Source organism: Pezoporus occidentalis, unplaced genomic scaffold, assembly GCF_034315485.1.
Source record: "Pezoporus occidentalis ecotype Australia unplaced genomic scaffold, CSIRO_AGI_Poc_V1 ctg16, whole genome shotgun sequence".
In the NCBI taxonomy this organism is placed as follows: domain Eukaryota; kingdom Metazoa; phylum Chordata; class Aves; order Psittaciformes; family Psittacidae; genus Pezoporus; species Pezoporus occidentalis.
Genome location: NW_026913425.1, coordinates 4,799,539 through 4,822,242, shown reverse-complemented (window position 1 = coordinate 4,822,242; position 22,704 = coordinate 4,799,539). Strand labels below are relative to the sequence as shown.

The window sequence follows — 22,704 nt, the reverse complement described above, 5'->3', positions numbered from 1 at the left end:
TTCAGACAAATAAATGCATTCATCCTTTATTTAAAAGTGTGCAAAAGATACCTTAAATAGAAACTGTTTATCTTAATAAAATAAGTTCTCAAATAGTTTGGAGGTAGAACAACATTTCAAGTTCTTTTTATCCCCTCCAGATGTTTACTATAAAAGCACTTTTCATTTAGAAAAGGATAAAAACATGATGCATATTTTAGGCCTTGATACATCAAATCTGTAAAGACTGGAAAGAGGTTTAAATTGTACCTTGATAAAAACCCCCACCAGTGAGAAAGTTACTCAGTCAACAACTTTTATTGACTGAACACTGGCATGAGTTTGGCCCTGAAGCATTCGCCCAACTTGTCCCGCAGGTATCACAGTGGTTGAGCCAGAAGAATGGAGCACAGTTCGAGGATATTTAGCAGCAGTGGCTTGAGATATGGTTTGCTGAAAAGTAATACATCAAAACATTTAACAGTACAAAGAGTTCCACCTTATAATAGCTCTAAGTGAGCTGTAGTTCAAACAGAAAGATTCACAACCCAGCAAACTGAAATACACTTAATGAGTAATCTTTTTCTTCCTCATCTGTAATATACTTTTTAGAATACAAAATGCTAATAAAATGCTAAACATTCAGTTAACTAAGTGCCTGAGCTTTTATCACTTCACTCTTTTTTCAGAGTTGATTGGTTTGTTTTTTTACCAAATTGTTCAGAATTTTCCTCTGTAGTGCTAATTTAATTATGCCAACTTTCCTTTTGAAGTCCAGTATTTGCTATGAGGAAGTCCCTGAAAGGTCTCTGGTCTCTGAAAGGAAAAGGTTTCCATTTATTTAACAATTAATTTTCTCCCTTCAAAAAGCTAATACCTTACTGCAAAAAACAGCAGTAATTCTCCTTTCAATCAAGGTAAACTCTCTCCCATTGTCAAAATAATTCAAGAGAAATACTTCAATCTGACTGACCTCCACTTAGGCATTTCTGTGCAGAAAAGAGCATATGGAATATCCCTTTGGGACTGTCATATTTGTTATATTTTTAGAAGTCAGTTTTTGGTACAGCAGTTCAGGTACTTCACTCGTCACACTAGTCACACAGTTTGAATTCGGAAATTGTTCCTAGTGAAAGAATTCTCACACCAAACCCCTAACCCCTAAGGGCGTAGAATTTAAATACGAATTTCTGCTTAGGAGCCCAACTTCTTGAAAACTATGTGCAGCCTGTTGCAGGGCCCTGATTCACTAAAGGAAATGAGCGAAAATAGAATATTCCTCCCACAGTTACCAGTGACTCCAGCTCAAATTAAGGGACCTGATGTAAATCTGCTTCTTCTGGCAGTATCACTGACAAGAAACTGGACTTTCAGATAACACACAGAAAACTAAGATTCTACTTTACAGGTTAAAATATATAAAAAACAGTCACCTGTTTCATACACCTCCAGTTGAAAACACTTTCTGCTTAGACTGGTCTAAAAGTCTAGTGATTGGCAGGCCATACAAGCCACTGTTTACAATCTTCCTGTATGCTGATCTTGTATCCTATTAATGCACTTATTTCAGTGTTTTCTTCAGGATAAACAGGCATAGTAGTACTCAAAACACAACAAACAGCAGGCTTGATGAATCTGATTGCCTCTGGACAACAGGTTTACTTCCCCCTCCCCCAGTACACTTAGCCTGATCTATAGTCTGTCAGACTAATCTATATGTCTGCCACCTCTGGTTCAGTCACTCTTCCTGCCATACACCACAAAGCTTGACTTTAAACTGTGGCCGCATGGTGATGACACCAAATACTGCTGTACCAACTGACCACTTCTACAAAGAGGAAGACTCATGGAAGAGCTGGGCAAGAAAGAGACAGCCAATGCTGCTGCTGTGAAATAATTATATAGAAACAAAACAAATACATTAAAATGGCAATATTGACTTCCTCTATTCACCTGTGCCTTCTACCCAGACCAAAGGTAGTACTGTTTGTTATTCTGAACAGGCCTCCAGTTTAAGCTTTGTCTACTACCACTTTACAATGGTCATTTTTCTTTACTACCAGATGTGAGGTATTAAGAATGCTGTTACAAGCATAATTCTGACTTACCTGAGTAACTGGGTGATGTTTTTCAATAATGACTGAACTAATGGGCGGAGCAACTCCCATCACTGCTAAACTACCACAGATTCTGGCTTTTTGTCCCATATCAGCTCGACCCGTGATTCGAGCAGTGATTGTTCTTCCTGCTTTCTGTTGAGCAGATGTTATTACTTTTGCCATGGGCTAGAAATAAATGAAGTATCGGTTGGTAAAAATCTAAACATATTTGCGATGCTCTAATATGTCTGCTTAGTTTTTTCAGTTACATGCCTAAACAGAACATAAGAAGTTGCAAGTAATTTAGCTATGTTATACAGGACTGAATTTCCTCCACCTAGTCACAACCTGGTCTATTCCATCTTTTTCCACCTTAAGTATGAGACAGCATCTGTCCTGAGGGAAGTAAGGCTAATTTGATAAAACTCAAACAGTATGGATAGTTTAGGTTTGCTCACTGGCTGCATACTCAAATGACAGCTGCAGGCACTTCCATCATCCTGGACGGACTTTCTAGCAGTGACACAGCAGACACAAAAAAGCTTCCAAGCAGTAAAATGCTGCATCTTTCTCTGACAGCATGTAGCAAAGTGTATCAGATGGGAAAAAGAAAGGAGGGCAATGCAGAAGACAATGGAGAAAATAAAAAAGACAATTCAGCAACAAATATGGAACAGGGAACAAGAGAGATATTCCAAAGAGGATGATACTAAAGCAAAGCATACTCTTTCTGCAACAAAATGGTTTCAAGCGAAGCACTAATTGTTCTTGTTGTGCTATATGTAAGTGTGCATTCACCCCTCCGCTCCCCACTGCAAAAATCATTTAGAATTGCTCCTAACATAAACAGGTTTCTGTAACATTAATGAACTTTTGCAAGGTAGTGTCTTCACACAGCTATGTAAACCCAACTACATATGCAGTTTTCTCAACTACATACTTGTATTGCTCTGAAAAATGTGGAATGATACCCAAACTAGTATCTGCTATAATTATGCCTTAGAAACCAAAAAGTTAATTTTATCACGTTACCAGTTTTTGGGTTGATGCCACACCAGACCCTGCAGCTGTGCTAGTGATGATTACTGGAGAATCAGAATCCAGCCTTGTTTGAGAAGTGCTTGCATGACCCAGGTGGGCAGAAAACTGTGAATGAAACCAGAGTTTACAAAGAATAAGTACAACTTTCTACAAAATACAATTTTACTCTTTAGACGGTCAGTTTTTGACTATTCCAATTACTCTTCTCAATCTAACTTCTTTGCAGATATTTTCTCTAGTTCACTGTTTTTTGGTTAATTTAAAAATACTTGTCTGAAAAATGTGGAAACAGTGTGAATAACATTTGATACTATTAGAAAGAAAAATCAGGAAAGAGGCAAGCGCATCTTCTCTGCTCTAACCTGTATTCTAGCCTGAAATTGTTTTATGGCGGCAGTATCTTCAGAATGACTCCAGGGCAGGTCCAAAATATCCAAGCTACTGGGTAATGATCTTGTTAAGCTGACATGACAGGACAATAAGCTGAGTTCTCTAAGTGCCTTTTATATGTTACACTTAAAATGAAGCTTCAAGTCAGCCAGTTTTTCTTCTTTTCAGGTTATTATATTAAGCTCTTCTTTTTTTTTTTTGAAGGAAAACAACCCACAACACAAAACACCAAAAAACCCCAACCAAAACTCTTTAATGTCTTTTTTCAAGGAAGAACTTTAAAGAGCAAATTCTACTTATCATAGTGATCTTGTCTTCTTTAGTTTCATATATTTTCAATAAAATAAAAAGCAGATCTTAATGAAAGTATAGCAAACAACAGCAGCTGTGCCCCAATCACTTCATTTATACTATGCAGCCTGAACATACTCATAGGTTTCTTTTTACATTTAGACTGTTTTCAAATTCCTTGCATTCCTGGGCTCCTATTCATAATGTTCCAGCTGAAGAAGTTAGCTTTTGTCACTATCAAACATAGTTCTGTTCCAGCTACACACTTACCATGTCTTCCATCTGAAGAGTATTTGCTGGTGGAGGTGGTGGTGAGGGCAGATTATATTGTGAAGCAGGTATTCTTCCTGTAACAATGGTACCATTATCATTTCTCCTACTTCCTATATCTGTTATTAGAAACACAAAGTAATGGGATCAGCACATAATCTAGCAAACCCTAAGGGCAGAGGGGAAGGGAAGAGGTCAAGTCAGAGTAAAATTCTAATATTCTTTGGGACTTCTGTACAACCTAATTAAAAGGATCAGCCTGTTCATTTGGGGGCAGGGGGTGTGTGCATAAAAATATGTAAACATTCCTGTATTTGACCTTTCTCAGATGCTTGGAAGTAATATTTTTCAAGGGGCTTGTTTCTGTGTTATGCCTCAACATCCCTGTGACACGTCACATACTTGTAGTGCAAAGAACTGAGTTTCTCTGTACTGCCTGCCAATATTAAATTCAGTGTGCAAGAGCTGCTCTTATATTAAAAGGCTAAATCCAGTTCAGATAGAAAATAGCAAACCACAGAAAGACCACACCAGACTTCTGTGAGGGTATAACGTCCTTAAGGGGGATCACTGTTAGTAAAATAAAGTGCTATTTTAACTTTCCTGAGAATGTACTGCCATTTCAAGGGGCCAAAACCATGCTTAGCAGCATCTCATTTCCACATATATGGCTGGACACTGGGCACATCCCGTCTGTAGGGCTGGGACCACCTATGAGTGCCCTTTAGCTCTCATCTTCCCCCAGCAGCTGGGTAAACCTGTGCCGGTGCAAAATCCATCCAGGATTCTTTTATCTTGCAATGCAGACATGCTGGGGAGGTCAGATCTGTAGACCTAAGCCCTATATCTTTTCCAAGCAGTTTCAATCTTTTCCTTTAGAATGCAAACTTCCTTAAAGGAAGCCAATAGAGGTATTCTTACTCATTCTCCAATTTCTTAAGCAGATGACCCTATCTGCAGTTTCAGGCCAAGGAAACTTTGCTCATTTCAGGGACTTCAGTGACACCATGTGGTAGTTGTGTTTTTTTCTTCTCTTGAAGTGAGCAGGAAAAACGTAATGAAGATTCAAATTGGTACTCAAGGATTTAAAGAGTGAAAGTATGCCAGAATACACATTTTGTACGTACATACGTATGTACACTCACATTAAGCTTATGCATAGACAGAACCAATGCATCGTTACAGACCAATCAGATCTGATCTACGTTACTTAAAAATGCAGTGTCAGCTTTTTAAAGAAAAATCAGTATTTCTTGTAGGTTCAATGTTCCTTTAAATACACAAAGAGATTAAAAATAATCTTACTATAACAGTAATTATTAAAAATTTAAGTAACCTGTCAGTGTGTCGGCCAGACAGGTTTTAGATCATCAACATTGATTCCAAATGTTATGGACCCATTAAAGTCGCAATACTTGTACAATATCAATAATATACACTATAATGTATATATAATAGGTATGTTATCTGTACATTAAGTGCACATACTAATAAACTACTAATAATAAACAGGTAAATGGATCAAATTCTGCTTTTTTTTCCAATGACAGTAGGTGGCATTGCAGTGTTCATTTCCATATATAACCACCAACTCTGACACATGGAAGTTCCAATGTCCACAGATTACAAGACTAGAACAAATCACAATAACCACCTAATCTGATGTTTTAAGTTCCCTGATATCGTGATCACTGTTCTGCTATACCTAAGGAAGACTGAAAATAAATGGTTGTACAACCATATTAAATAACTATTTAACTAACCTCACTGAATCTACTGTCTGGCTGTAGCAAGAAAGGTAGTGTGTCTGGAGTAGGGGAGGTGGTATGAGAGGCAGTGGAAGAAGATGGCCCACAACAGAGGACCGTGACAAGACAACAGAGCTCAGACTGTGAGATTCTATGAAGCTTGATGAGGACTACACTGACCACAGGAAATTAAAGAGCATGATGCTGCACACCCAGAAAGTTAGGTATAGTCACCGCAGTGTTGTCCATTACAGCAAAATCTCAGGCATTTGCCTGTGTAGCATATCAGCTCCTGCTTTATAGCTCAAGTGGTTCAGCCCATGAACCTCTGGGGTTAGTTGTGGCAGCTTTAAAGCTCAGTTTTCTTAATTTCCTTCCTACTTACCCTCTTCTTTATAGATTTACAGAAACAATGCTTTCCTATTCCACACCACTCAGTCACCCATCATTATTAGGGAGACCACTGTCTGTTGCATGGTTTTAGAACACAATAAACAAAGAAATATATGCTAAATCTTCTAGAGAAAGTAGTTCTTACATTATGAAATAGTAAAACAAGTACTTTCACAATGCCCTGTAACTTTATTCCCAAACACAGTATCTTCAAGAAATCATTCATTCTTGACCTTCCTCAAATACTGATCCTGTGTTTTCACTAACACACAGCTACTGCACTTAGCCAATGCCATATGCTAGTTTCCTAAGCAACTGCACAAACACTGCATATATTTCACAGGCTCAGACAGCTGCTCAGGTAAGTATTCTCTAAAAAAGCCTTCTTCAGGTTTTTATTTCCTCTTCATATCTATGCTTTTAGTGAGGAATTTTTCTGAAGTAGTTTAGAAACTTCTGGTATAAGATTGTTAAGTTTAGCAACTTCAGTTTCTTGTCTAAGGCCACTAACAGCTGCTGCCAGTACAGTGGGTTGTTAAGCCACAAGTACAGCTGTGAGACTCCTGCTGGCACAGTTATTTTCATTTCAGTGTAGACTGCTGCACCAGCATGATTATGCTCCTGCTGCTATAGACTGTCTCACTCTAAGGAGAGTAACAGTATGCATCACATCAGTAACAGTATGCAACTCTTTCCTGTATGGCTGCACAAGTTTTATGAGTGTATTGCGATATAATTAGACTGGTGTTTCCTGTTCTGGCACAGAACTTCAGCTAAACACAGAACCTGGGAGATTCACTTATCTTTTTGCATTATACGGCAAGATTAAGAAAGAAGGGAGAGCTGTCTGGGAAAAGCAGATTCATTGCACATTGAGATTCTAGAGAACAGAGGAGGGTTTTCCAGGGTTTCCCCTCACCACTCCATAACCCAGGTGCTGACAGAATTCTGGGTAGTCTTCCACAGTGTTTTAAGATGTTTGCCATCCCTTGTCCTTACTGCAGTTGCAGGCTATCACCCTCCAAGAAAGATGAAGAGAACGTGTTCCACCTTTCAGCTACAGCAGTACAAAGCTCAGCATCAAGTATTTCTCAACATATTCAACAGGACTTTCTAAACCAGTAAGTTTGATAATCTTTGTATTGCTGTATGTCCTCAAATTAAAAAACAAACAAACAAACAGAAAAAAAAACAGAAAAAAAACCCAAAACAGCCCTGAAAAAAAAACAAAACAGAGAGAGAAGAGAATCCTTTAAAACAAACAAAACCCCCCAGACAAGTGAACCCAACAAACTCCACACTCACTACCAGATTAGAGTGGTTTTTTATACTGACCAGGGTCCGTCCTACTATCCTTGCCCTGGAACATGGTCATTGCTTCCAGATTCAAAGCACATACACCACGCATAAAGGCTTTCTTCATTGTTGCTTCATACTCTTCCCTTTCACTGTGCAGACGCAGAACCTCAGCTTTTGTTTGTTCCAAAGTAGCAGTTAGCTACAAAAGAGAGGAAACAGCTGTCTCATAGTTCTGAAGGCAAACTACATGAATATTCCTCAAGTAGCTTTAAAAATCACTTACTCCACTTACAAAGATACGCATTTTACTTCAAAATCTCTCTTTCACCAGAAATGAAGAGCTACTTGTCATTTGTTTACACTACAGCACATTATTTTACTAGAGAATACCAAGAACAAAAGTGCATTCAAAATCACTGTCAGATTTTACCCAACCAGCTTTGTCTTGCAAGTTCAGAAGTTAGGCATCTGGTACAAGCTAGATTTCTGCAAGAGCATGGATTTACTCAAGAGAAGTATAAGTGTTCTTAGAAAACTATTTAAAGCATTTGTAAGAATAGTCATCAAAAATATCTCACTTCTAGATACTGTAAAAAGAAAAAAAATACCAATCCTAAAAATGCTGAGAAAAGACAGACCAAGTCACCTTTGTAACTCACTGCTTACTGGTTTTGGGCTGGTAAGCCACGTTTGTAAGCCTGTCCTTAAAATTCCAGGTTTAATTTCTTCTTAAAACACAAAGCATTTAAAGCATATCTTTTAAAACTTCATTTACTTACCGTGCACCAATGCACATGTTGATAACTTCAGGTTAAGCATTGAAAATTATTTAACAAGCTTAACTGGCAAGTTGAAGGTAAAAGCAAACTTAGGTTCAGCCTTTAACAGAGTAGTTATTGTAAGAAAAAACCCAGACTGTACTCATCATAATCATTCATACTAAGAATAGTCTTCTACTTCCATTGTCTTCTTCAATAAGACCCCTATAAACACACAGCCAATATTAAATGTGCTTTTAGAAAACAAAATACCATCCTTACTGACAGGCAGATAGATATTTATCTCATTTCAGAAAGAAGCCAATTTACTTCACCTGTGAGTGCAGATAAACAGCATTTTATATCAGATGCAAGGGGAAAAAGAACCAAACCAAAACACAAAAACCAAACCAAAAAAACCCAATCTATTTACATCTAGAAATCATAATGGAGACCTCAGATGTTCTTGGGTACTTGGTAGCTCTGTTCTACTGGAAACTCCTCATGTTTTTCAAGTTTGCTGAGAAAGAGATACTTTGTATGGATGGGAGATAAGGGAGTGAAGGAGAGAAAGAATAAAACCCCCCCAATATTACCTCTGCAATTTTGGCTTCGTAATCATTGGTGAGCTGAACACAGACATCTTCTGCCCTTAACTGACAGGCTTTTGCTACTTTTTCTTTCCATTTTTCCTCACTATGAGAGCGCCATGCTGTCCATACTTTCTTCATCAAAGCTGTCCGGAATTGTCTGTCTGCTATTCTGTTTGCATATTCCTTAGGAAACAAATATAACCACTTCATATACAAGTTCATGTTTACTAAAAATTTAAGTACCCAAGAGAGTGTGGATGATTGTTTTACAACTTATTACACAGCCTGCAGGAGGAGCACTTAAGTAGAGTTACATGTGCTGCAGCAAAATGGTACAAAAAAAAAGCAGCAGCAGCAAAATGTTTCTCCCTGCACTGAAGTGTTACTGTCCCCAGTATCAGAAACCAAATTTGATTTAGAACTTAGATTCCACAAACGAGTGTTTTTACCCTCAGCTTAATGACACTTAATCAACAACCTCACATATATGATGTAACCACACATATGTAAAGCCATTTACAGGGTATGTGGGACAACTTGATTCACTGCAGGAACCATATATAACCTGCAGTTACAAAGATTGCAGGTGATTAGTATGTAACACCTATCTTTTTAATAAGTTCAGACTTCAGGATGTTTTAAAAAATCCTTATAAGACAATTTTGGTTTTCCTCTATTTCAAAATAGTCACCAGAAAATGTATTTCAGCATTATTTTTCCAAAAATGAATTACAAAAAAATAAAAAGAGCTTTGTATAAACTAGACTCAAAATGATGAGTAAATTACAAGATGGAAAGGAAAGAGTAAAGGCTATCCCTCTTTGCAAATCAGTCGAGTTTTGCATAAGGTCAATGAACTTGAGTCCAGTCAGGAATCTGTACCTGGTACGGGAAAGGTTTGCAGTCTGAACATGTGATCCTTCTTTTCTGTCATACTTCAGGTAGTAGACTGCTTACCATTAGATGCATGAAACAACATTCAACATTTTGTGTGACTAGCTCTTAACTACTTCAAATTCTGACAGTGTGAGAAAAGAGGGGAGCTGAAGTTTTAATTGTGAAAGTGGCTTCTTCAAAAAATGTGATAGTGTATCATATCACTCTCCAAACGTTATGAGTTTGAAATTTACAATGAGATTCCCTTGGCACCAGCTTGAAAATGTAGACTACGGTGCTCTGCTGTGAGCTGATCACAGTAATTGGGGCAATATAAGACAAGTACAGGTTTGATTTTTTTCCTTATCCTGGAGAGTGGATGACAGCAGTGGTCTTTTTAGAATTGATGTATTCAAATCGTTATTTAACACAGTCAAACACACCAAAATAGAAACATTGTCACTTTTTCAAACTGTAACAGGAACTGCAGCAACTCTGACCCTTTTTTATGCAGAGGTTTCATTTTCATAGCATTTTTATTTTACTCACACACCTCTTGTTTGGCTTTAATATGCTGAATCCTCCAGAGCGTAAAGTTTCTCATCAGCTCTGTTTTCTCCTTTTGCCTCTCTAATGCTCTGGTCAAGTTAGTAATCACCTGCAAAAATATTAACGCTATTTCAATAGCTATGATCTTTTTAAGATCAAAGAGAATACACTGTATGCACCAGTTACTTTTCATTTAAAGCATTTGCGTTTAACAGATGCTTTCTACTCAACCTTCCCCTTACTCTAATGGAGCAAGAGACAATAATCAAGAGTTCAAATCAGAAGTAGAATTCCTGTGGCTTCAATTCTCAGACTGTACTTAAAAAAAAACAACTGTGTAGTTTTAAGTTATTTCACCCTACATCTGCAGGCTTCTGTGCTATGTTCTAATAATTAAATGTTACTATAGCTTAAGGTCACAAAAATCACTTATATCACAGATGATTTTGATACATCAGGTGCATTTATATTAAAAGTTTGTTTTAGTGCTTTATTAACTAACTGAAATAAAATTATTTATCTGCAGAAATCTTATTGAATTGTTTGAACAGATTTAGCAAGCTAAGGAGCTGCCAAGAACTAGAAAAATCTGATCAAGAACTGTTATTCTTTTTAAAAGTTCACATTAAAGATATCATATAGGCCTATAGCACTCAAAACATTTGAGAGGCAAGATGGCCTACCAGACAGGCAATGCAACTAGGGACTTTTACCACCTGTCTCCAAATATGTTTTAATTAGCATACAGAAGCAGCTGAGGTTCCCGATCACAAATTATGCCTGTCATGATGCAAAATGGGATACACCAAACCACTGAGTATTTCTCTATGTTTTTGCCTAACTTAAACTAGATTCTGCCATCAAGTCACATCTGTGCAACTCCAATGGGCATTAGTGAACAATCTTGGGACTCCAGTGAATAACAAGAAGTTCTTTCAACTACCACATTAAGACTGTGTACAACAACATTCTATGCTATTTGATAACATATCTTAATATGTTATATTGCATATGTTACATGTAATTATTGAACATACATCAATTAAATAAATTATACTTAAAATAAAATTCACCCTTAAATCAACAGCTATCTAGCAAACAGTAGAGAACTCCTATTTTGTTTCAGTAAGGAATTTCATACAGTCAGGCTGTTTAATGAAATATTACTAGCAAAAAACTTGGTTTCATTAATGTGTCTACAATATCAGTCAGAAACAAATGAAGATAAGTTTCATACATTTAAAGCTGATTATTCTCTAGATTTCTAGAATGAATTCTTCACATTACTGTATGTTAATATATCTACTGTAAGGTTTTTTCTCCTTAAAATGACCAATTTTAACATTTTGCATTTTGGGAATAACTAAAGTCTCAGCTATATAAGTAACAAAGAATTTATCTGGAATTAAATTTGCATTTCAACAGATCACTAGGAAAATAGAAAGCAAATTAGTATAATAAATTACATACATTTGAAAATATGTCATATACTAACATAAAACATTAACTTTTGACACTGCATACCTGTTGATACCCACCTAGAAGTCTTGGCCTAAATCCATGTTCCTTGATTAGTATATTTTTGCCACTAGAAATCACTTGTGAGACTCACAATGTGAAAATAAGAATCTACAGTATTCGTAATACTTGGGAGGCTGATGGATTCAGCTTATGCCCATATAAGAATACAGCAGTTTTGGTAAACATGGTGTGATACATGGAAGCACTAACACCTACTGATAAGGTGATGGCAATAGTAATTTTGTATTGAGAATATGTTTAGTTTTTTTTAAACTGAACTATATCATTGGCTGCAGAACTGATTTCATGGGTAGAAGAAAAAAAATGCTTTCAAAGTATCATCGTGAATTATGCTGCATTAAACGTGAGTGACAATGATATCCAACAGAATCAGGTATGTTTCAATGGTATACATTGAAATAACTACGGTTCTGCAAATATGCACTTAAATGACATTATACTCATCCTGTTCTTGTAATGTTACAACACTTGCATTTGCTTAGTCTAAGATTAGACTGCCAAATGGACACAGAACAATCAGCTTCCTCCATACTTTAATTCCTTCGATGCATTTTTTTATTAGAAAAAGGTAAACAGAAATTAAAAAAAGCTAACTCTAAAAAGTGTTCTTAAGTACAAGGTTAAAAATTCAAGATAGCAATATGAGGGTTCAATTATGTTATGTGATCAAAGGGCTGGCAAAATTTTATGTCCGTTTCCACAATTCTAGTTAATTCTGAAGCTGTTGATATTGCTGATAGCAGAAAAGCCCAAGGGCTCCAAGTGTACAATCCTATGAATCTGTACAAGTACACAATTCCTAAGAATCCTAAACCAGAGACTGTTTAAACACTTAGGAGACTGCTGCCCATTTAAAATTCAAGAAAACCAAACCTAAAATTGAAAAACTAAAGACCTTTAAAGTCTTTAAAAAGAGCTAATGGACTCATCTAAGCATGAAATAAGTAATGAACAACATCAGACCCTAGATTTAAGAAGCAAACAATACAAAATATGTATATACAACATGTTCAGTATCTTAAGTTTCCACTGTTAGTATGGACATTATTAGCAACAATGATTCTTCTTCTGCTGTACATTTATTTCTCTATGTTACTTGCTGCAAGAAGAATTTTGTTCACAGATGGACCCAAAAAGTCATCAGTGTATTTTTAAAAATAGGGGAACTACTGAGTTATGAAATTGTATTACTACCTCATCTTTCCTGCCAATAGAGATTTCACAAGTACGCAGCAACTCCTTCAGGTTCGCCATCTCATTGCTCAATTGTCTCACATGTGACGCATGCTTCTCTTTTTCTTGTCTCATTTGAAGCTTGTGGTGTTCAATCAAACTAAGCTTCCATTTTCCCAGTTCAGTCAGAACATTTGTCTGAAAAGTTAAAGGAATGACAGTAGCACAATTAATAAAATTATTCCCTTCTTCCCAATCTTTAAAACTTAAAACATTTAGCAATTAAGGAGACATGAACATTTACAATGATGCCTCCATTAGGCAGGCTGTCTATAAACACTATCAGACATAGTGAACTACTGAATATAACTGAACATCCCTAAAGGAGAAAGTTATTCCAAAGTTCTTGAAAGAATATATTCTAGTGCTCATATGCAATACACAACAATCAAAGAAAAACACTCTTTCCCAGTGCAATCACACTGCAACTTTTCCTGCAGTCTCACTTGTTTTACAACACATTAACATCTGCATGTGATTTTTAAGAAATAAATACCTTAAGACTTCCACTCCAGAGATCAAGTATGTTTTCTATTTGAGTTACTTTTTCGTCAGGTAAAGTTAATTCAGTCACTAGGATATCATTGCTTTCTCTTGGACTGTGCGTGGACCCTTGTGAAGAAGTCTCTCCCGAAACAGCAGGGTGAATTTGTTCCATATTGGCCTCAGAAGGCTTCTCCACTGATATTATGACTAAAAATGAAACAGAGAATAAGGATCGATACTCTGGAAAGGCTGCATTGCTTGCATTCTGGATGGAAGTCAGAAGCCAGGAATTAAGAAAAACAAAACAACCACAAAATATTTATGCCATCAGATACCTCTTCCCACATGTAAAACAAACAACATAATTCAAATATATGCTGCAAAGATACAAGTATATTTAAATCCACAGACCCATCATAACCTTAAGTCAAATCAAAACTACCACTCCCCTAGAGAACAGAATCTTCTAATCTGATTCCATTTTAAAGAGGATAATCACACTAAGTACCAAAAAATTAGCATAGCCAGAAATAAAAAGCATCTTTCTCAGGAAAGACTTCTCATCGATTAACATCCCTGGTCAAAAAATGAAAAACTTTAGCCAATTTCCTTCATGAGACTGTAAACTCCTGAGGTCAGCAGCCTTCCTTTGTGCATTCACAATGCAACCTGTGGATATAATTCAGTATTGGTACGTACCTGCATCAATTTTCCTACAGCCTTCAATTTCCTCATATAATTAGATTTCCAACTCTTTGAGAAAGGAAATATCTACTATGAATTTATATAGCGCCTTACACAATAAGGCCTCACTTTCAGGTGCAATAAAAATTAAGTCGTGTCCAAGAGCAAATGGGCATGTATTTGAGTTCCAAGTGTGTGTGTGGGGAAGTTTAGAATAGAGAAATTAATATTTAAGTAAATGGAAGAGATTAAATATATTTTCATATTTATTCACTGCAGAAAAATTATTAATTTGACAGCTGAATGAAAAAATTGGAAAGGAAATGGATTACCAGATTCCTGGTATCAATAACAACCAGGACAACTTCAAAAGAATACTTTTCTTCTTTCATAAGTGGAGAGAGGAAACCTACAACTTGTTAGTCTTCATTTCTGGAAATGAATATTGTCTGTACAGCTGTTTGATAGTGGATGGGTACTATTTTTTGGTACAAGCATGAAGACCTAATTGTCACAAAGCAGTATTTTCTAACTTATCCAAGGCCAAGCCTGATGGTTGACACTCAGTTACTGTCACTGTTAGGTCTCCTTGTCCAAAGGAAATGAGAAGAGCTGTCTGACTAATACTCCCTCCCCCCCATGAAGTAGGCTGAATTGAAACTATTTCATTCATCCTCTGAAACAAAAAGGAAAAAAGGAAGAACTGTGATGCAGAGAGTTACAACTGCTTTTTCGTGCTTATTCCAAGGTCACACAGAACTACACATAATTAAAATCCACTTCAGCTAAAGAAGTCTGACCTAGCACACCATTTCTACAGACCCTACCATATTACCTCAGCAGAAGACCATTAAAAGATTATCCCAAATCACACTGATATATTATGATCAGGCTCTAGCTTTTTGCTATTGCTTCTCCTGCAAATGAGAAAAACATTGCTTAGCTAATGGCAGAAATTGCTTATTTTTTTGCAAGTAAGGATCTCTAAAAAATATATGCTAGACAGATGACCCAGCCTACTTGAAATACATCTAATCTCAGTGATGAGGAATCTGGCTGTCCTTTCATAATATAAAGCATTTGGCAGTGTTACTACTGTCAAATACTCCCAGTTTTGTCCTTCACCACTTGTTCCCATTCCTGCATGTCACTGTGCTTTTCCTTCAGTTGTGATGTTGCTGTAAAATGCATGATGGTTTGTCTTTATTTTTAAACTTTTAATATTAGTTTGGATTAAAAGATACTCAACTTACAGAACACAGTTTGCAAGATATTCACAAAGTAAAAAAACGAACAAAAGGTAATCAATAAAAACAGGATACTAGACTGACAAAAGCTATAGTCCGAGATCATATTATACATTCACCACTCCCTTCCCCTTAATCCTCCCCAAAATACAGGTTATGCTAACCCAGCTTCCACTTTTCTCATTTATCACAGGATGTATCCTTCACTGAATCCACTGAGTGTACCTGTTACATATTTATATCATCATCTTATATACTTTATCTTGGCCTTCCAGTATTGCCATAATTTTCTAGTTGTATACATATTAACTTCATTCTTATTCCTAATGGTCTCCTTCTGTTACCTCTATTCCTTCCACTGCATTACATGATGACACTCAGTTACAGTTCCCTAAGGTACCGAGGACATGGAACCATTTGGATATGATCAAGTATAAAAATATACTTCATTAAATAATGCCCACATGCATTTACTCCGACAAATCTCTAGACTGTATTTATCATGGCGGTAATGAAATTGGCTGTTTTTTTCAAAGTGTCTGTTATCCCAATACTATTGTTGGGGGCATTTGTTTAGAGGAATTTTTGTTCCTCTAGTATTTGAGATTTTCTGCTTCATAAAGTAAGTAAGTTCTGACAAAGTTCTCACACATGATCTGCTACCAGTGGCCCAAAGCAAGGGCAGCAATTTGCTAAAATGCACAGTTAAAAAAAATTAAAAATTAAATTCCTCTTATAAATTTAATAGATGAATACTAAGGACTGGTAGCCTGAAGAGAAGGAAACTTCCCACTGTGACCTTAAGATCATCTAGTTCTAACACCCCTGCCATGGGCAGGGACACCTCACACTAAACCATGTCACCCAAGCCTCTGTCCAACCTGGCCTTGAACAATGCCAGGGATGGAGAACTCACAACTTCCCTGGACAACCCAATCCAGTGCCTCACCACCCTCACAGTAAAGAACTTCTTCCTTATATCCAATCTAAACTTCCCCTGTTTAAGTTTTAACCTGTTACACCTTGTCCTATCACTACAGTCCCTAATGAAGAGTCCCTCCCCAGCATCCTTATAGGCCCCCTTCAGATACTGGAAGGCTGCTATGAGGTCGCCATGCAGCCTTCTCTTCTCCAGGCTGAACAGCCCCAACTTTCTCAGCCTATCTTCACACAGGAGGTGCTCCAGTCCCCTGATCATCCTCGTGGCCCTCCTCTGGACTTGTTCCAACAGTTCCATGTCCTTTTTATGTTGAGGACACCAGAACTGCACACAATACTCCAAGTGAGGTCTCATGAGAGCAGAGCAGAGGGGCAGGATCACCTCCTTTGACCTGCTGGTCATGCTCCTTTTGATGCAGCCCAGGATACAGTTGGCTTTCTGGGCTGTGAGCACACACCGCAGCCCGCTCATGTTAGATTTCTCATCAACCAACACCCCCAAGTCCTTCTCCGCAGGGCTGCTCTGAATCTCTTCTCTGCCCAACCTGTAGCTGTGCCTGGGATTGCCCCAACCCAGGTGTAGGACCTTGCACTTGGCATGGTTAAACTTCATGAGGTTGGCATCAGCCCACCTCACAAGCGTGTCGAGGTCCCTCTGGATGGCATTCCTTCCCTCCAGTGTATCAACCGAACCACACAGCTTGGTGTCATTGGCTAACTTGCTGAGGGCGCTCTCAATCCCACTGTCCATGTCAGCGACAAAGATGTTGAACAAGACCGGTCCCAACACTGATCCCTGAGGGACACCACTCGTTACTGGTCTCCAGCTGGACATTGAGCCATTGACCACAACTCTTTGTGTGCGGCCATTCAGCCAGTTCTTTTATCCACCGAGTGGTCCATCCATCAAATTGATGTCTCTCCAATTTAGAGACAAGGATGTCGTGTGGGACAGTGTCGAATGCTTTACACAAGTCCAGGTAGACAACATCAACTGCTCTACCCCTGTCCATCAGTTCTGTAGCCCCATCATAGAAGGCCACCAAATTGGTCAGGCAGGATTTCCCCTTAGTGAAGCCATGCTGGCTGTCACCAAGCACCTTGCTGCTTTTCATGTGCCTTAGCATGCCTTCCAGGAGAACCTGCTCCAAGATTTTGCCAGGCACAGAGGTGAGACTGACTGGTCTGTAATTCCCTGGGTCATCCATTTTCCCCTTGAAAGTGGGGGTTATGTTTCCCTTTTTCCAGTCCTCAGGAACATCACCTGACTGCTATGATTTTTCAAATATGAACAGTGGCTTGGCAACTTCATTTGCCAGCTCCCTTAGGACCCACGGATGGATTTCATGAGGTCCCATGGACTTGTGCACGTTCAGGTTCTTAAGGTGGTCTCGAACCAGATCCTCTCTTACAGTGGGCCCAAGGTCTTCATTCTCACAGTCCCTGCATCTGTCTTCAAGACTTGGGTGGTGCAGTCAGAGCCTTTGCCAGTGAAGACTGAGCAAAGAAGTCATTAAGAAGCTCAGCCTTCTCCAAATCCAGGGTAGCCATTTCTCCTGATATCTTCTGGAGGGTGCCCCTATTGTCCCTGGTCTGTCTTTTATTTGCAATGTACCTATAGAATTCCTTTCTTGTTATCTTTCACATCCCTAGCCAAGCTTAATTCTAACTGAGCCTTAGCTTTCCTAACCTGGTCCCTAGCTTCACAGACAGCATCCCTGCATTCTTCCCAGGCTTCCTGTCCTTGATTCCACATTTTATAAGCCTCTTTTTTCCCCTCTAAGTTTCCTCAGCAGCTCCTTATCCACCCATGGAGGTCTCCTGGCCCTCCTGCTGCACTTCCTTTTGGTTGGGATGCAACACTGCTGAGCTTGTAGTAGGTGATCCTTTAATAACAACCAAGATGTAAGACATCTCTTTCCTAGACTGACATGGTGTAGTGACATTTTAAAAAGCAAACCTATGTTTTGATAAAGCAGGAGAACGCCAGAAGTTTATTTATACTGTATAGCTAACAGAGGCATGGTGGGGCCATGTAAATATTCTTTTTATCTCAGTCTCCAAGAAGACCAAGAGCACCTTTACTGTTTTTTAACCATTTTACAAAATTTTGAAAGTAAAAGAGAAGCCACATTTTACAAGGTGCTGCCCTTTGCAAAGATAGTAAACATGTGAGTGTCTGTAACTGGGAGAAATACGTGGTTCTTTGTAATGAGCAGTACATAAAACTTCAATGTAAAATTTTGATCACCATCAAGTATAGAAGCATTTCTTTCCCTTGTCTCTGAACAATTAAGTACAGCTTGCAAATTACTACATTTATCTGACAATACCATGTGTATTAAGAGAGAACTCTATTCAAATATTTCAAGAGAAGCAATCAATTGAATGTAAATTCACCCTCTCAGATCTGCTGCACATCTTTATGCAGTAAAGAGGAACGGATTTCATAGGCTACATATTTGGCCCCAGCAGAAAAAAAAAAACAAAACAACGAAAAGTAGGAGTTCTCACACCATTAAAGACAGAAGACAGTGCTGGCTAAGATCTGTTCAGACAAGTCTGATAAAAAAACAGAATACAGTCATCTACCACCCCCCCCCCCCCCGCCCAAGTCTAGTGTTTTGATTCTGATCTCGTCATGAACAGCAGCATCACACCTCACAAATATTCCCTTGCAAAACAATGCTCCACTCAAAATGGGAGACAAAACTGTAATTAGATAGAGCACTGTGGAAAAGACCTGAACTAGAATTTGCTCCATAATATATAATTCCACATTGCTGTGTTTGGAATTTTCTTCTTTCCATGTAAGAACCACTTCTCAGGCTGAGAAATGCTTCCAGCAGCTGATCTGAACTGATCTGCAATTCAAGAGTTTTGCAAGTGTATTTGAATCCTGACAATCTCCTACTGTCAGTGATCAACAGCCTCCTATAATGGAAGAAGATTCAGAGGAGATGAGATGCTAATGAAGCTCAGAGAAGAATACAGGGAGTGACGACAGCTTTACTGAACTTCTCTCAACACAGGGATGGGCAAAAGGTGGCCTTTGTTTTTCATAAAATGCTGTACCAGTTGAGTGGATCAACTGGCCTTAGTTAACAAAAAAGTACAAATTTATTCCTGTGCTAGCCAAAGGAGCTTGCAGGAAGTGCTGGCTCCAACACCATATGAAAACTGAATAACCAGCAAAATGAACCTTCAACTGAGCAACAAGCTTGCGCTGACTTAACCCACACAGGTCCTTCCCAGCAACAAGGGACACCTCATATCTTGATGGCTAGTGTAAAGAGACTGTAACCGTGATCTAACTGTGTATTACGACTATTCTATCACGCTGTGACTGTTGACTCAAGTCTTGCTCAGATTTTGGCTAACGCATGTTAAGGCCTGGTACATCCTGGAAGTAGTATCACCAGGTCAAGGCAAGAGCAGCATGCAGACAGGATATGAAGGACAGAAAGGCTGAAGTTAATTGCACAGCCGTTATCATCTGCAGCTTGCTATCTCCTGCTGCCATAACACCTTGCGCAACCTTGCCTGGCAGTTCCTTCAGAATCCACTAATTTACAGAAATAGTACAGACCAACCTTTTAAGCTGCAAGACACAAATATGTCAGTTTACCCAAAACGCTTTTGAACCACGTCCAACAGCAGCCAGACTGCTGAGGCTTTTGTGCTTCCTGCTGTGATACAGGGTATCCTGCACTGTGATGAAGAAGGAAGGATAAGCACTCTGCTGTTCAGGCAGGTGTTCACAGAGATGTGAGCTATGGGTTGCAAGTTACGAATTGCTGAACTTGTGAGTTATTCTAGTTTCTTGCTCAACATTTTTGTTCTTGTTCAACATCTTTGTCGGTGACACGGACAGTGGGATTGAGTGCGCCCTCAGCACATCTGCCGAAGACACCAAGCTGTGTGGTTCAGTTGATATGCTGGAGGGAAGACATGCCATCCAGATGGACCTTGACACGCTTGTGAGGTGGGCTGATGCCAACCATATGAAGTTTAACCATGCCAAGTGCAAGGTCCTACACCTGGGTCGGAGCAATCCCAGGCACAGCTACAGGTTGCCATAGTACAAAATACCAGCAGCTTCTATTGATCTGATTTCTTATGCATCTTGGTATAATTCCCACACAGGATAACTACATTGGATCAGTTAATAAAATTCAATATGTAAAAAGCAAAATTAAAAGGCTGCACTTTAAACTTTTCTGTTGGCAGAAGTTTTTCTAACATTATTCTGTATTGGAGGTAAATCTGGCATCAGAATGTGAATATTCTCTCTCTCCAAACCTCCATTCTCATGCTTAAAATGAACTCAAAATCATGCCTTCTATCTTTTCCTAAGCAGTCTGATATTCAGAAGAACAACCACACTAATTCTGCATGGGGAGAAGTTGCAAATATGATGTCCTTAAGGACTAAGATTTTCAATTTTCATAAAAATGATAAAACATTTCTCCTTTTGGCATACTGGGAAGAAAGGTGCTAGCTTGGGTGTCTGAACATACCCAAACTCCACTGCACAGACTCATTATGGAAAGATACAGAACATTACCAATACTACCTCTCTCATTTTAATCACATTCCTTATTTTAAGAGCCTGTTGCTAGATAAGTTTTTATCATATTGCATTAACGTGAGTTAACTAAATGGTAGTTGACAGCCTACCAAGACTGCTTTATATTCTAGTGAAAACAATGTGCAATTTAAGAAGATAGACTGGTTTTCATTCATAGTTCTCTTGCTAATATGAAATGAACAACTTTCTGCACTACCCCTTGCAATCACACTAGTCAATTCCTGCTAGCAGAGAGTTGTTCAGCTTGGATCAGCATGGCTGAGAGGTCTTGCACACATTAGCCATAAACAATATTTACTCCAAGACAACAATTAGTGCTATACTTACATAGCACTTCAAGGCTGCTTTGTCTGTAATAATAAAATTATCTACACATTTTATACTCCATACTCATTTCAATAGTAGAGATAAAGCTATTCTAATGAGTCAAGAAAGAGGAGTGAAGAGAAAATTGTAGGCAAATCTTTTTATCATGCAATAGGATGACAAAGAATAGAAGTTAATTTAAATTCAGTTCTTTCTGATTAAGCTAAACTCCCTAGTAACGAAATAATGCAGGTATGATTGTTTACTATTTCTTCTGAAGCAAAATTAACAGAGCTTCCTTTATCTAAATGCTAGGGAAAAGCAAACAACATATAACCATAAACAGCATTGTTACTAATGCATCACATGACACTAAGTTTATACAGTCCAAGTAATAAAGTAAAACTGGAATAGAGTGACTAAAAGACTGAGAATGATATTTAGTAGTGACATAATTAGTCACTACACAAAGCCTTTTTAAGGTAACTCTTACTTCCAAATAACTGTATTTTAAATACTCATTTATCTATCATGGCAGTCAGGTAGTAGCAAAAACAGTCCGATGTCATCTATTGCACATAAGGGCACCTCTTTTTGCATTATTACTCCAAACACTTTAAATATCTGCATCACAAAACACATGGAACTGTCATCTGAACAATACTATCATCTGAAAGTGATGTCCGAGACCCCTTCAGTGAATATGCTTTCCTAAATTGCTTCTTGTGCAAAATGTAAATGTACTGTATATGAGCTACATGTATTTTTCAAACAGAAGCTATTAGAAAACTTAAGCCAAAACATTTCTATGCTTGTTCTTGGAAGCTCAACACATAGCTTTGCACATACTACCTGGAGTCTTATGGTGAATGGCATCATCTGCTGCACTTGAAGATCTGCCACCAGCTCTCAGCTCTGAAGCAGGTTCTGACCCCTTTGAGAAACACTGGTCAAACTTCGGAGCCACTACAGCGTAATGAAGCAGCTCTTCATATTCATCCTGTCCCAAGGTGATGACAAATGATTATAATACTACAATGACTTTTCTAAAATCTAGGTTTATGTAGGAATATACAAGAGTATATATAATGTATTTGTAGGAGTAGAAATGGGTTTCAATAATTTGGGGGAGCTTTTTAAATTATTATCATGGCTAAAAGAGGATTTCCCTTAAAGCAGTAAAAGCAAGCTGTTTTCCTACCATGACTATAATAATTTACCTTTCTCCTGTTTCATGTTCATTCCGATTACAGCTAGAAACACTTTGCTAGATGCCAGAACTGGATACTATAATAGCCATCTTAAACAAAAACATGAACTATGAAAAAAAAAAAAAGTTCCACATCATATCAGCAATGAATTATCTGATATTATTTCTAAGCACTACTAT

At 38.0% G+C, this 22,704-nt stretch overlaps 1 protein-coding gene across 7 annotated transcripts in view; it reads right to left on the bottom strand.

The window, feature by feature from the left end:
• The window catches only part of POC5 (POC5 centriolar protein), a 28,957-nt gene continuing 6,253 nt past the window's right edge, over positions 1 to 22,704 (bottom strand). For 2 of the 7 annotated variants that reach the window (XM_062612376.1, XM_062612373.1), the window contains exons 2-11: positions 22,167 to 22,314; positions 13,558 to 13,754; positions 13,023 to 13,199; positions 10,291 to 10,395; positions 8,865 to 9,044; positions 7,547 to 7,709; positions 4,071 to 4,189; positions 3,111 to 3,224; positions 2,088 to 2,264; positions 1 to 432 (exon numbers count right to left, since the gene is read on the bottom strand). In XM_062612376.1, the coding sequence (XP_062468360.1) occupies positions 283 to 432; positions 2,088 to 2,264; positions 3,111 to 3,224; positions 4,071 to 4,189; positions 7,547 to 7,709; positions 8,865 to 9,044; positions 10,291 to 10,395; positions 13,023 to 13,199; positions 13,558 to 13,719 (1,347 nt within the window). In that variant the 5' untranslated portion in view covers positions 13,720 to 13,754; positions 22,167 to 22,314 and the 3' untranslated portion in view covers positions 1 to 282. Of the gene's footprint in view, positions 796 to 2,087; positions 2,265 to 3,110; positions 3,225 to 4,070; positions 4,190 to 7,546; positions 7,710 to 8,864; positions 9,045 to 10,290; positions 10,396 to 13,022; positions 13,200 to 13,557; positions 13,755 to 22,166; positions 22,315 to 22,704 lie in introns of all 7 variants that reach the window. The other 5 variants (XM_062612377.1, XM_062612378.1, XM_062612374.1 and 2 more) reach the window with 4 other exon arrangements.